The sequence below is a fragment of the Dermacentor andersoni genome, chromosome 3, assembly GCF_023375885.2.
Source record: "Dermacentor andersoni chromosome 3, qqDerAnde1_hic_scaffold, whole genome shotgun sequence".
Lineage (NCBI taxonomy): Eukaryota > Metazoa > Arthropoda > Arachnida > Ixodida > Ixodidae > Dermacentor > Dermacentor andersoni.
Window position 1 is genome coordinate 130,805,395 of NC_092816.1, and position 13,918 is coordinate 130,819,312.

General features: G+C 48.2%; 1 protein-coding gene across 1 annotated transcript in view; it reads left to right on the plus strand.

Annotated features, from left to right (window-relative positions):
* The first annotated feature begins 1,573 nt into the window (after positions 1-1,573).
* LOC126525223 (nose resistant to fluoxetine protein 6-like) overlaps positions 1,574-13,918 on the plus strand; it is a 100,162-nt gene continuing 87,817 nt past the window's right edge. Inside the window, exon 1 of the mRNA XM_050173256.3 lies at positions 1,574-2,753. Within this exon, the coding sequence (XP_050029213.3) occupies positions 2,123-2,753 (631 nt within the window). The 5' untranslated portion in view covers positions 1,574-2,122. The remainder of the gene's footprint in view (positions 2,754-13,918) is intronic.

Below are 13,918 nucleotides of genomic sequence, written 5' to 3' on the forward strand. Positions count from 1 at the left end.
GACCCATGGACGCGCAAGTGCGGTGGGCTAGGCAAAGAAAGTTTCGCATTATTGTGCCAAGAATGGTTAGTGCAATAACACTATAGTCGAAACGTTTTGCAGACACAACACATATCTTGGAATCTGTGTGAATCGAAGCTTTAGTGCAGCTATTAATTAAATGTTTACCAACCAACGGCGATGCCAATAATGTTGTTTACCTTCATCCTATTCAGCGAGTAATCTCACGGAATGGTATCATTTATCCAGCACAAAGGTCACAACTTTATTCTCGTGCAGTTTTACTGCTTATGCCCTGCATCGTTCACAAGCTGTGCCAAAATGCAAACCTTTGTTCAGGCTGTTACAAGTATGAAGGCGGTGTATGATGCTTGTTGATGAGAGAATCGTGATTACAGGCGTATGCACATAAAAATACGACACATATCAGCTAACATATAAGAATTGTGCATCTCTTGGGCCCGTGGGACGCGCATTTCCTTGAGGATTCTGCAAGTACATTCTGCTTAGTACATTCTCAATCCGACGCTCTGGATGCTTGTTAGTGTGTGTGCTTGAGCGCTCGTTACTCGTGCATGTTGTGTGCGCGTGTATGAGCAGACCATTTAATGAATTTCACTTTCACGTCACATGGAGTAGCATGCGGCGCTTAGTTGGCCCACGCGAATGGTCTCCCCCATCTCTTAACGACTGCCTCTCTCTCTCTCTCCCTCGCTAGACACAGTTCAGTCTGATACAAATGTGCTGACCATATTGCCAAGTTTACAATGAGCATTTATAAATCCGCACTCCATCGGCACATGAAGTCAAACCAATTTCGGACGCGTATTACTTGGGCAGCGTGCGGCAGGGACGCAACAATTTTATGCATCATAATGACCACGTTTTAAACCATGTGAAATATACTGCAAGTGGTTAAGGAAAGAACACGATGGGCGTTTTGATAAGCATATCGGCCGCGATAATGGAGCCGTTCTTATTCATTTTTCGCTTATGTGCATGCTCCTGCGCTTGGGAATGCCAGGGAGAAAATACGTCGAACCTCTCTTCGTGTGGTGGTCGCTTGGCAGCTTGTGGACAGAGTTATCCCCAAGACAGCTTTAATAATCTCGGCACGCTATCTCTTTGTATATGGCACGCACGATGACTTAAGCTTCACGCAAGCAGAATAAAGAACACAATCCACTAGTTAAAAAGGTTTACGCCGACAGAAGCAATAAGGAACTCCTTCACATAGGTTCACCGACACGGATAATTGCAGAGTGGGCACCGACGGCGAGCAACGCAATTACGATACTGCCTCTAGGCATCCTCGATTAAAGCCAAACCACTGAGGAAGTTCATAACACCGATGCGTTGCCCCAGGGGGCGCAATTCATTACGGTTATTCCGTTCTAATCCAACATAATCATTCACCGCGCAAAACAGCAGCAGCTCACAGGTCGCGCATGTCGCCTCGACGGCCATCGCACCCGCGCACGGCCGCGAACACCGGAGAGAGGTCGGGGAGAGCACCAAGTTGTGCAGCTGGTGGAGAGGAGGAAGGGTAAGCACGGTAACCCTTTCCACCTGTCGCAAGCAATGCTCGCCAGTGAGGTAAGGCGAGCGCCACGCGTCGCGCCACGCGCGCCGGCGGGTGCGCTGCTGCAGGAAACTTTCCGGCCTTGAGGACGTCCAGTTTCGAACCGACCTTGTGCTTCGTCCCCCTCTCCACTCAATGCTACACAGCCGCTGCTGCTGCCAGCCCCGCGGCAGCGTCGGCGGCGTTCGCGCTGTCGCTTTTTCTTGCCCGCCTCCTCCGATCGCGCGGGGGCCGTATTGAGCCGTTTTTCTTTTTTTCCTCGGTCGGCAAACGCACGCGCTCCTTTAGTGTAAGCGGGCCTACGAAAGGCCGCCGCCGCCGCCGCTGCTGCTCCCCGTCTCACAATATTTCTAAATGTCCCGCTCGACGCACGTTTCTAGGTGACCGCCATCGCCGGTTGCCGAGATGTGCCCTCCGTGATAATCGCCTCCATTCGGGGCCGCTGTGCCTGCCTGTGCGCGTGGTTCTGCCCGGCCGGCTTCTTCTCTGAAGCCGACCGCGTGTCTCCCGCCGTTCGGTGTTGTCCTACTGTCAAAAGAAATGTCTCCTGCAAGAACCGTGCGCGTCGCGTTCGCGTGCTTGTGCGCGACGGCAGTACTGCGCCTCGCCGACAGTGCGGCAGACGGCGACGTCCGAAACAGCATTATTGTCTCTCCCGCGCAACAAAGAGTGGCAGAAGACAAAACAACAGCAGCAACAAGGGAACGGTGGCCTCAAGAGGCAACGGTCAACGGCGTGGCGGAGTACCGCTTGTCGACTACCGAGGTGCGTAATGTCGCGCCTAGTTTCACTCGGGGAGCACATGCGAGGCCCCAGGTTTCGCTTTCGGTCCGCGCGAGTGAGCTTCGACACGCGAGTGGTGCCGATTACGACCTACGCGAGTACACCGGCGACTCTAGTCTTGTTTCGCCGAAGAACGGATGGTCCTCCGACAAGCGGGCGGCACTTCGGAGCGGCAGGCGGAGGAGGGCGTTGGACTTGGACGGCGAACACGGCGCGGTGTGGAGCGACCCCGAAGGCGCGCTGACCAGGACGGCCGAGTGGTTCGTGCGCAAGCTGTGGATGCCCATTCAGGAACTGGCCGGGAACGGCGCGCTGTCTTCCAAGTGCGTCTCCGGTCTGCTAGCCGTCTACGGCGGCGTCCGCCGTGGACAGCTGTGGGCGCTCAAATGTAAGTTTATACCGAGAAGGCGCGAAACAGTCAGTGCTTAACGCGTCTTTCTTTGAAAAACTTGTACAAAGTTGTTTTCAGTTTGATATCAAGTGGCAACGGCCACACTCAATATGTTCGCACTGTCGTAAAAGGATGACCTTTAATTGAAAAGAAAACAGCCCTGGTTATAAACACTACGCTGTACAAGCATTTGGCTCAACTACCACCTAAATATAACCCCTGGTTTTGACAGGGCCTGCGTTGTGCTGCTTACTGTGGTCCCTCTTGAGATGAACAGCGGTAGAACATGGAATGTCGCTGTTTTCCCAACGAACTGGCCAACCTCGTGCTTTTGTGCAGTCAAATCGAGCTTGCGTTCAGTCATAGGAGCTGCTGGAACGAATGTTTCAACCAGAGCTTCTCTCCATCTCCCGCTGTTAGTTTGCACTTTCGTTTTCTATCGCTGCAAACATGAATTAATCACCTTCGTTTCGGCGCGAGAAGACGTAGGAACATCGACACAAACGGAATAGGAGTTCTGACTCACCCCTCCTGAAGCTATATTCGAAAACAGTATTGTGTACAAACAATAGGCACGCAATAAGATGGCCTGCAGTGACCAGCGGAACCCGCCATCGCTTTAATATAACAGCGCGATATAGCGAAAAAAAAAAAGAAACATGAGTAACATATTTTATGAGACCTCGTGCTAAGCAAATAATTACATCCCTTATCTCTTGCCTGATAATGCCCATAGAAGCCTCGCTGACGGGTGTTTCCCCATTCTCTTAAGATAAAAAAAAAATTTGTTTCTCGCCTCAGTCTACATCTGTTCGTGCTGCATTGAAAACGCTACATTATCCTAAGGAGCAACTTTCTTACTAACTAGCCAAGATATCCATCCTGCTTCAGGTCAACATCCAGCGACAGCCAAATCCTAGAGCTCAAGGAAAAACAACTGATTTGCTCTTGTTCAACACTGTACTGAAACGCATAATAAGAAAAGCTAAAGAAGACGCCAACTTTCGAGAACAACGTCACAAATGTCTGGTTTCTTTTTCTCACGATCCCCTGCGTACGATTCTGCGTTCTTATAGACTGCCTATAGAAGGTGCGTTATCACGGCACAAACTGTGCAAACGTTTGCTTCCATATTTTATGGTTTTTCTCGCAGTGCAATACTGTCGGTGACGAAGTCAGTTGTTGACATCTTTCTTTACTCTGCGCCATATGCAAATTAGGCCTGTTCGTAGGAAAGACGCAGAGAGCGACAGCGGTGTCTTGAACGGTCGTAAAATGCGTTGCAACCCCGTTGCAACCTTCGGGCACGTGCCGAAGTCGGCACGTGCCGACTTCGGGTAGTTGCTTTCTCGTTAAGGGGACATTTGGTCAAATTTCCTTTTGGCAGAGTGCGACCACATGAGCAATGAACTACGCAAGAAATGGGCATCTCGAAACTTTTTTGTCATCTTAGTAGCTGCCTACAAGAAGTATTGCTGTGATGAGATCATATGTGTTCGTTTTTAGATTTTCTTTTGTCATTTTCGTTCTTGCCAGGACATAATCGTCAGACAAGCCTACTGCACATTCCGCAGGGGGGCGGCACGAACCAATTCCTCTTATTCGCTTGGCTAATTGTTTGAAAACGATTACTATGGCCGCTTTTGCTCAGAAACCTGCTGTCAGTCAAGAAACCCAAGACATTAAGAGAAATCGGTCCGTGGTCTTCCTGTACGGTATATTTAGTTATTTAGTTGATCTCAAGGCCGAAGCACCAGCGAGAGGCGCGAAACAAGAAAACAAAATAAACGTATGTACAATAGAGCGTAGGCACGATATTCATGATAGATGGCTTTCTTAAAGGCGGTGACGTCAGTGATCGACGCGACGGAGGCGGGCAGGTGGTTCCATTAAGGACCAGTTATCAGGATAATAGATTGAGCATATAAGTTGGTGCGGCTGCAAGGCACGCCGTCTTTGAGCGCGCGGTCATCGCGGTGCCGAAATGTATGTTGTTGGGCTGAAAATAGTTTCACGGAAACACCTTGAGGCACATAAAGCGCAAATAAAACACGGGCCTGGGAAAGAGTAGTTGAGTACCAAGAGAGGGCTTCTTCCAACTAAATATTTACGCAAGAAAGCCCCTCTAGTTGGAAGTAGCAATCTGTGTGTCCTCATTCTTTCCGCTGTCCGTGTTTTGTTTGCACTTTACCTGCCTTAAGATGTCGCCTTACCAACCAGCTCGAATACACATCCTTAGTTCAGTTTCTCCCAGAGCGGTGGGTTAAAACGGTATATCTTACGAAACAGAGATGGACGCGATATCTTTCGACGCAGCGATGACTTAAGTGGGTCGAGACTGGTTTTCATTTGGCTGACACTGGAAGTACGGCAACAGGAGTAAATAAAGCGAATGGAAGAATCATGACAGTAGGAGCGTTGGCTGAAAGAAGAAAAAAAGCTCAAGCCGATAAATGGGCCCCCGTATGCGTATCACTGTCTCAGAGCGTTTGTATTCTCCAGGCTCGACTAACTAATTCTTGGAACATAAGTGGCTCCCTGGCGCAGATGTTTCTGCTGAGAGCGAGAATAACTTTATTGAACTGAGAAAAAGGGGGAGGGGGGAGGGTTAGGAGCTTGATGGGTGGGGCCCCAAGTCCAGGGCTCCGCTACCTTCTGCCGCCAGCCGAACGTGACCCAGAAGAGCCTTCTGCACCTTCGGGTCTTCAGCTGGCGAGTTGTGCCTTCCATCGCTCCAGTGTATTAGTTAGATTATACCTACCTAAGTAGGCGTAATAAGCAAACTAACATACAGCCTTCATTTTCACACATTTAACAAGAGTGTGGAAGGGCTGGCTTCTGCTGAACGTTTTGTCAAGTGCGCGCGTGACCCTCATTTGGGACTCAGTGAACAATGTCAACGCAAGCGGGCAGATGTCTGTGTTCCTTAAAACCTGGTTCCAGCAAAAAAAGAATGTAGATAGAAGATGAGTGCCGTTCGTAACTTCGCATCTGACTGTGAAGTAAGGAGGAGGCAGTGCTTTTCGTTAGTTGTGTCTTGACATGGCTTCATTTGTGTCTCGCCCGCTGCGGTATATATTAGTGGCTAGGGCGCTGCTCAACTGAGATCGAGGTTGTGGGTTCAATCCCGGCCACTTTAGCCACACTTAGATGAGGGCTGAGCGCTAAAAGCACTCGCGTGTACCGTACACTGGTTGCACGTTAGAGAACCCGAGGTGGTTAATTTCGAGTACCTCACTACGCCAAAACTGCGATCAGGGTTTTGCAACCTAATATTGCGGAATTTATTTTTCAGTGTCTTTCTTGTAATGTGTAACATGAGAAGCTGCACTGCTTTTCTTTTACTTTTTTTGTAATGTCTTTATTCAGGCGTTTATACTTTTTATAGCCATTTTTACTGGCCCCTTATTTTTGAAATAGTAGGTTCTATCAGTCAGCAACATTTATTAGCAGCTGGAATGTATTAACGAACAATAAATATATCAACGGCACACGGCCTATAACCGGAAGGATACGACCAGAAATGCCAGAGTTTTCTATCGTTTTCAGTTATTTACTGAGAGTCTTCTCGTTCACAGCCGTATCCTGCCTTCGAGGTGTCATGACAGGACAAACATTCGTCCTGTCACCTTGGCTGTGACGTTATTTGTCTAACGAGTTGTGTCAATGCCTTCGTTCAAAGTCTTCAGATAAATTACTGATTCAACGCGCCACCTGCTCTCGTGTTCTAGAAACTTTCATTTCGGCATTTCAATTAATGTAATGTCTATTTTCTTTCAAGGGCTGCTGTCTTTTAGCTACTGTTATTAGTGGAGTAAGGCGTGAATTTTTAATTGTCTTTCATCCATCCTAATTGCGGACCTAAATACAGAACCACGCGAATATGTAATCAGAACGCGAAGTGTTTCTTGCAAAATATGGCAGACTTGTACACTTGACAGAAATGAAATAACCGATCCCAATTACTGCACTTCATTCAAAATTGTAATTTGTTACTGCGACCAGTCACTACCACACTAAATTAACTCAGCAGTTGCTTCTAAGTAATCGATCACTTTTACGTTATAATTTCCTGCCAACATTTATTCACATTCCACAAATACAGCACATACAACGAGCTGGACTGGCTCTGTCAGTGCGTCCTCTGCTGCCCTTTTACATGTTGTTTATCTGCAGTACCAATTGCTTTTCAAAATCCTTAACGGACACATTTCTACGTTTCCTAGCGAAGGCAACAGGTAACAGCACCGTATACTCGCCCAATGTGAACGCGGGAGCCTAGGCAATGTTGTAACGTACAAACGGCTCACGCACAAGATAGCGCTTGCTGAACGCTGCGATGCTCGTATACGTGTCGCCTGTTAAGAGCAGCACGCATCATTGTTTCTGGGGCTAGGAGAAGGCACTCCCGATAGGACCAGCGAAAGAAGGAAACGGAAAAATCGTTGATCCGGGATTTTCTGGCGTCAGCGTCTGGATTGGCGGCCATTGCTGTCAACCCACAGAAACACCATTTCAATTCGCCAGATGGCATCTGGCGGAGTCCCATTCTGCCAGCGCTCTTCACTCGTTGGCCATTTAGGCTGAAACGAGGAATCGCAACCGACGCCAGCAAATGCTCACATTCCTCGAAAAGGCGGCCAAATCTGTAATTTTATATACATAACGCTGCATATATTATCGAGCCCTAAAAATATTGTTTGTTTGTTTATTTGTTTGTTACAATTTGACAATTAGGCATCCGTGAGTCATGTATCCGACAGATAGAAACGTGTACGTTTAACGGCCGTAATGTTATGTTTATATCAGATAATTCGTAGCCTACATTCAACGAAGACTTGAGCTGCTGCTGTTCCCACGACTGGCGCTTAAAAGCGCTTTCGGGAAAGAGATGTGAAAATCTGCCAGCCGGTCATGTCCAGGCGAATGAGGAGTAGCTGCAGGACGACGAGGCCGAGAAGGAGGTAATCCGGGTACATGCTTTCATTCTTTCGGAAAATATTAATTGCACACCGCGAACACTTTCGCGCACTCTCGCCAAATTATGGGCACTTCCACTCGAACTAACTTCAATAAAAGTTTCTCTTTTTCGAGCGCTCAGATCTCCGTCGCCTGCTATACGGCTTCTTTCCTCAATAAAGAGGAGGAGGAGAGAGCGAGTGAAAGACAGGTAGGTTAGCCTGTGTAAGTGGCGGCTGGCTACCCTGTGCTGGGAAAGAGGTAAAGGTAATAAAATGGCCATAGAAGGAATAAAAAATCAAGAGAAAGATGCCCCCAACAACGCGATGCAATACGCGGTAGCTTTCAAACTCGATCACACAGTTCACATGTCCTTACGAATCTGAACAGCACATTTAAGGCATTGAGTGCCGAAGCCCGTCCGGACTAGTGCCCTTGGACATTTTTCCTCCTTCGTCAAGGGGGCGATCTTCCAGGTTTTCGAGCGCTGTCACTAACATTTTCCTAGCCGCACTGTAACGGGGACAGTCAAAGAGGAGGTGCTTGATCGTCTGAATGGATGACATGTAATTGGCTACTAAAAGAAAAAATTAATTCATTTACGGTGAGCGTTATTGATTAAACATAAATTAGAAAAGTATAAATAATTTAGTTTATTACAAGTAATTAATTACGCGTGATTCGTTGCGTACAACTTGGGAAATAACTAATAATTTTCGGCAGTTTATCGCGTAACACGATCAATCTGGTGTACACTAGCTTGTATCCAGATCGCCATATCTGAATTTCTATCTGGGTATTAAGGATTTCATATTTTAAGTAAAGACCAAACATATTTATTTATTTATTTATTTATTTATTTATTTATTTATTTATATTACCATCCGGAAGCAACGCCTGGGTTACGGGAGACCTCGTAGCTAGGCCTCCTGATTAATGTTGACCACCTGCTGAAGGTCATTAGCCGGCATCGAAAACGCTGTAAAATTCTTTCGCATTTAATTAACTCCGGAATTCAGTCTCCTCGATCTCGAATCGAATCCGCTACACCTTTATCAGCGTTGGAACGCCTAAGCCCCACCGCGGCGGGTACACTCTAAGCCGAAAACGGGGAAAAGGGGACTAACGGCAGCCGTTGGACCTTTGGATCAACGGTTAATCCACCGTGCGTGCCGTGTGAAGAGGCGAAGTGTCGTGCGCAAATTTGTGGGACTAAATGTTCGTCCTTGCAAGGTAACGGTCGACGGTGGGGATCAACGGCACAATTTAGTCCTTTGACTTTAGTCCCTTTAGAGAGGGGGGCTCCGTGTCCCTCTCCTCCCTGCCTGGACGGGGTGGCAGCGGGTCATAAAACACTGTCGCTCTGCTGTCATCCCGCCCACACTAAGGTCAACAGGCTTTCGCCATTGGCTAACATTTTGGCGGGATTCGGGCCCTGCTTGCGTGCACTCTGGGTAAGCGCGCGCAAGTCGGGTCCCGGGGAGACCACATCGGGGCGTCTGAAGGTGCGTACGTGTTCCTCTCTGCCGGCGGCGGCCCCCTTTGTCCGCCGCCGGCCGATGGTTACTTCGGCTCGTCGGGGTCCCGGCCTCGGCGGGCGCACGCGCACTCTTCCGTCGTCTCGATGTCCTGAGGCAGCGTCTGCCGATCGTGCCCCCGTCTGTTCGTCTGTCGTTTCTTTCTATTTCCCTTTTCTCTACTGTGGGGCGCGCGATGGCAGGCGCTCACCGAAGGATAGGCAACTTCTTACTGCTGGGGTTCTTTTTTCTTTGTTCCTCGTTTCTTTGTTCTCTCTCTGTCGCGGTGCGTCGATAGTGGCCACCGGCGACCATTCGGCCATGTTTTGTGTAACTAGCTTCAGATTCGGACGGGACGTTAAAATTGATGTTTGTATTGACTTCCACTTTAATAAATGTACTTTCTGGCTTCTCGAGAGCTTTGCCTAGGGTCTCCCTTGCTGCGCGCGCGGTCTCGCCTTCCCCCTAAGCTGGGGCCGGCGGGGCGCGTACGCGCGCAGCTGCGCGTCGGCACACGGAGCGGGCCGGAGCAGGCGCGGACGCGGTGCCCTGAAGGCATGGCGCCTCGGAGTGCTCGAACCCGCGGTGGTCGTCCGGCGCGCGCGGAATCGGAGCGTGCGCGCCGTGAGCGTAGCGAGGAGACCACAAATTTTTCTTTTGTTCTTTCTGGAGGTGACGACACAATAGGTTTTGTGACCGCATGCGGCAATGAAAGTGACAAAAAAGAAAAGAAGAAAAAAGAACATTGTGCTTTGGAGGCGTCTGGGAGCTTGTCTGTGGTTTTGTCGACAGCGTCTCTTTCATGTGCGCCGCGGTGCTTTGGTGGTATATGGTAGCCGAGTCAATGGAAAATAGCAACAGAATAGGCAGAGGGCCAACTATAAAGTTTTTGTGGATGGCTCACACAGTCAAAACTTACACACTTATGGCTTGATGCACGGAATTGTTAATTCTGGGGCTTTTGCTATAATGACCTTTCATATTAACGAACAATTTATTGTTGTCCCCTGAAGTTTACTATATTAAGATTTCACTGTAGCATCATTTTCAGTATTCCTGAATAGCACTTTGGTTTGCCACCTAGCACCCCGCTGCTGAAGTGACACTCAACGAAGTAAATTAAATTCACTCAAGGTGCACTAAGTTTGCCCATCTGACCAGGATATTAAAGAGACACTCCCCGAATGCAGAGATCTAACTTGGATCGGGCTTGGACTTGACTTGACGAAGTCGGCCCGAAGCAAAAGGCGGACTTCGAAACGCCCAAGTCGGCTTTCGCGTTTCATAGACGCTCAAGCTGACTTGCTTCGTCAAGTCAAGACTGTGCTTCAATACAAAAGCAGGTTGCTCGTCTGTGTTCGAGGTTAACAATAAATTTATTAGCGTAAGGCACGTTGTACAGCAAAAAAGTGTGTATCTTTCCAAATTTCCACCAGGGCATAAGTGCTGAAGTATTGTTTGCGTAAACTTATTCTATCTGGCTACGTCCGCCACTGCGATGGGTAGTGTTGCTTGCGGAAAGCGCGCGTTCCCGGCGGATTTAAGTGGTCTTCAAGTTTCGGTGTTCTGGCGCGCTTTTTGAGTTGCAGGTTTCACCATCTTTTCAAGTCGCCGCTACACTTTTAGGCGACAGTGTATTTGAGTGCAAATCAATTTTATCGTCACATATATTTTGGTTTTAGTTTATCTTTAACTCAGAGGTCTTGTTGCATGTTTGTTGCCGTAGAGAAGCGAACGAAATGGTTGGTTCGTATGGTGGTCTTTAAACGGCTTTTGTTCTCGATTGCCGCAAGGCGTTCATGCGCCGTCTGGGCCGGCAACCGGATACAAGAGGCCGAGACGAGGCATACGGTCGGTTTCTGAAGGAGCTCGCTCCCTTTTCGCCTATAGGCATTCCAGAAGGAAGGCGACGGCCCGTGTTCTGCTCGTGCTACGTGGCCCTTTGAAGAAAAAGCCAACCTATTCGAACGCACTAGGCCGGAGTCACAAACAAGAAAAAAAACTGCAACATGTGCTGCGAACGAAGAGTACCGAGCGCCGTTGAGTCCCCTGCCCGGACCCATATGGGTGACAACACCCGATAAAAAACAAAATAAATAAATAAAATGACACGTGCAAACGATTTGTCTGCTTCGCATGGAGGGTTTGTCGAGAACAACGAGAGGGAGAGTGCGGCACCGTCGTAGACATCGCAAATTGGCAGTGCGTGTCGTCTGTTAGGAAAACAAGTTGTGGGGCTCGCGCGACGGCCGCGCGCCGCATTTGGTACGAAATTGCTGTTCTGTCAACAGGCTTTGACGCTGAAATGTCGCACTCACGTACGGTCTCCTCCCAAGAGAATGCACCGCAACGTAAGACGGCAGCCCGTTTTAAAGAAGACGAAAAGAGCCTGCCGACGACACTCCTGAACGGCTACAAGCATATTGTGGAATGCAAGAAAACTGGCGTCGCGTCGTTGACCAAGAAGAATCAGACATGGAAAGAAATAGCAAAACATTTGAATGCCAACCATAGGATTACGCGGCGCGATCACCTGCAACTGAAAAAATGCTGGACCAACCTGAAGCAAAAGCGGAAAGAGGAAGCTGCGGAAGAAAAGGGAAAGCGCCACAAAACTGGTAAGCGCACATGTTCTGCATGACTGACTTATTTGGGCTACCTTTTATTATGTGTAGTCACAGGAGATGAGAAAATACGCTCGCAATCAATCTTTCCGCGACTGCGGGAAGCGCACCAGCATCGGGCGCGGGTGCTTCGCGATGAGCAGAGTCACCTTTCCTACTGCGCGGCACACTGTTGACTGAGGAATGCGGACCGGACCTCCGGTGACTGTTTGAAACGTGCCAGCGCCGTAAAACATCACAGCCATCAGCAACTGCAGCATGGGAGGCACACAGTCGGTCCTCTATTGTCCCCGCTTACCCGGATAGGCAACGTAGCGAGAAGTCGCACGGCGTTCTTCGTGAATCTGTAGCGACCGAGGAATTGTTCGTCGTCGTACAGCTCCATCGAATTCCCTCGGTCACGTAGGGTAGGTCGCGGAATTTTCGGCAAGGGCTGCGCCTCTGAAAATGCTGTATCCATGGCGTAGCAAGCAAACTCGAAAGCAGCTAACCTCCGCGCGACGTCCGTTCGGGAGGCTGCCATGTTGGAATAACACACGAAGTCAGTTTCAAGCTAGCCCGGGAGCAGACTTCAAACTTGAGCGGACTTCGACGCAGCCAAGTCGTTCCCAAGTCGTCCTCAAGATCAAGCACGATTTACGAAGCGCGGCGAAGCTGTCTTGAGACTGCCAGATGTCAAGTTCGAGCCAAGTTAGATCTCTGCATTCGGGGTTAAGTGCTTCTAACTTATATTTGACTGTGACTGCTCCTGACTTAATTTCATTTTCATGATTTTACTCTGGCTATGACACGTTTCATCTGCTGTATACTTTGGAGTTGTTTTATTTTGTTTGAACTGCTGCATATTTTCAGTCATTTTTTTTATCTCCTGTATTTATATGTCATTACTGTATACCAAGGACTTGGCATTTGTATGCTAGTATTCCTTTTTTTGTTTTGTTAATTGTGGCTCAAGATGATGGTGGCAATATGTAATCAAAAATAAACATTGGTTACTTGAGTTCGATCATTGTTTTTGCTTGAAAAGCTATGGCAACCTGGAATCATTGGAAAAGTGATTTCGGTGCATGACTGAAAAGTATGATTTATTCCAAACACTATATTCAATCAGAAACACATTGTTTCGGATTGAATGTTAATCATTCCTGTTTGAACCGTTAGCCTTTAGAAGAACATTAAGGTGGTATAACCATTACCTTTATGGTGGGCAACATTTAATCTTGGGGGAACAACTGTTGGTTTAGTGGAAGTACTTGAAAGGAAGAACATTTCTCCGGAGAAGGGCGAACAGATAGTCTCTGGGCTAATTTAACCAGCCCAACCATTGGTCCTCCCTGGCTTAAAAGTTGCTCCTGCAGTTACTCCCTGTGGACTAACCTGAACAGACTAACCGTTGGTCCTCTAGGGACTAACTGGGAAGGACTAAAAGTTGCTCCTGCAGTTACTTCCTGTGGACTAACCTGAACAGACTAACCGTTGGTCCTCTAGGGACTAACTGGGAAGGACTAAAAGTTGCTCCTGCAGTTACTCCCTGTGGACTAACCATAACAGACTAACTAATGGTCCTCTAGGGACCAACTGGGAGGGACTAAAAGTTGCTCCTGCAGTTACTCCTGTAGACTAACTTTAACAGACTAACCGTTGATCCTCTAGGGACTAACTGGGAGGGTCTAAAAGTTGCCCTCACTTTTAGTCTGCAGTAGTTGCTCCCCCAGTTAGGCCGCTGCATTTGCTCCCGCAGTTAGTCCAAAATTGGTTCAAAATCTGTGGCAGGTCATTTAGTCCCCCAAGAGACTAACAGCCATACCCGTTTTAGTCCTTTTTGGCTTAGAGTGTATAATGCACAACAAAAAGCAACGTGAGCGTGACACAATGTTGCACAACCACTGGCACTCTCGACAATTCTTCACTGTACTACGTAGAGGGCATCACTAACGAGTTTTTAGAAACGGCTGTTGCCATTATATATATGAGGTCATTCCAGCATACATACATACATATATATATATATATATATATATACGCCCTAACTTGACGTCGTGGTTGAGTAAATCCACGTTGA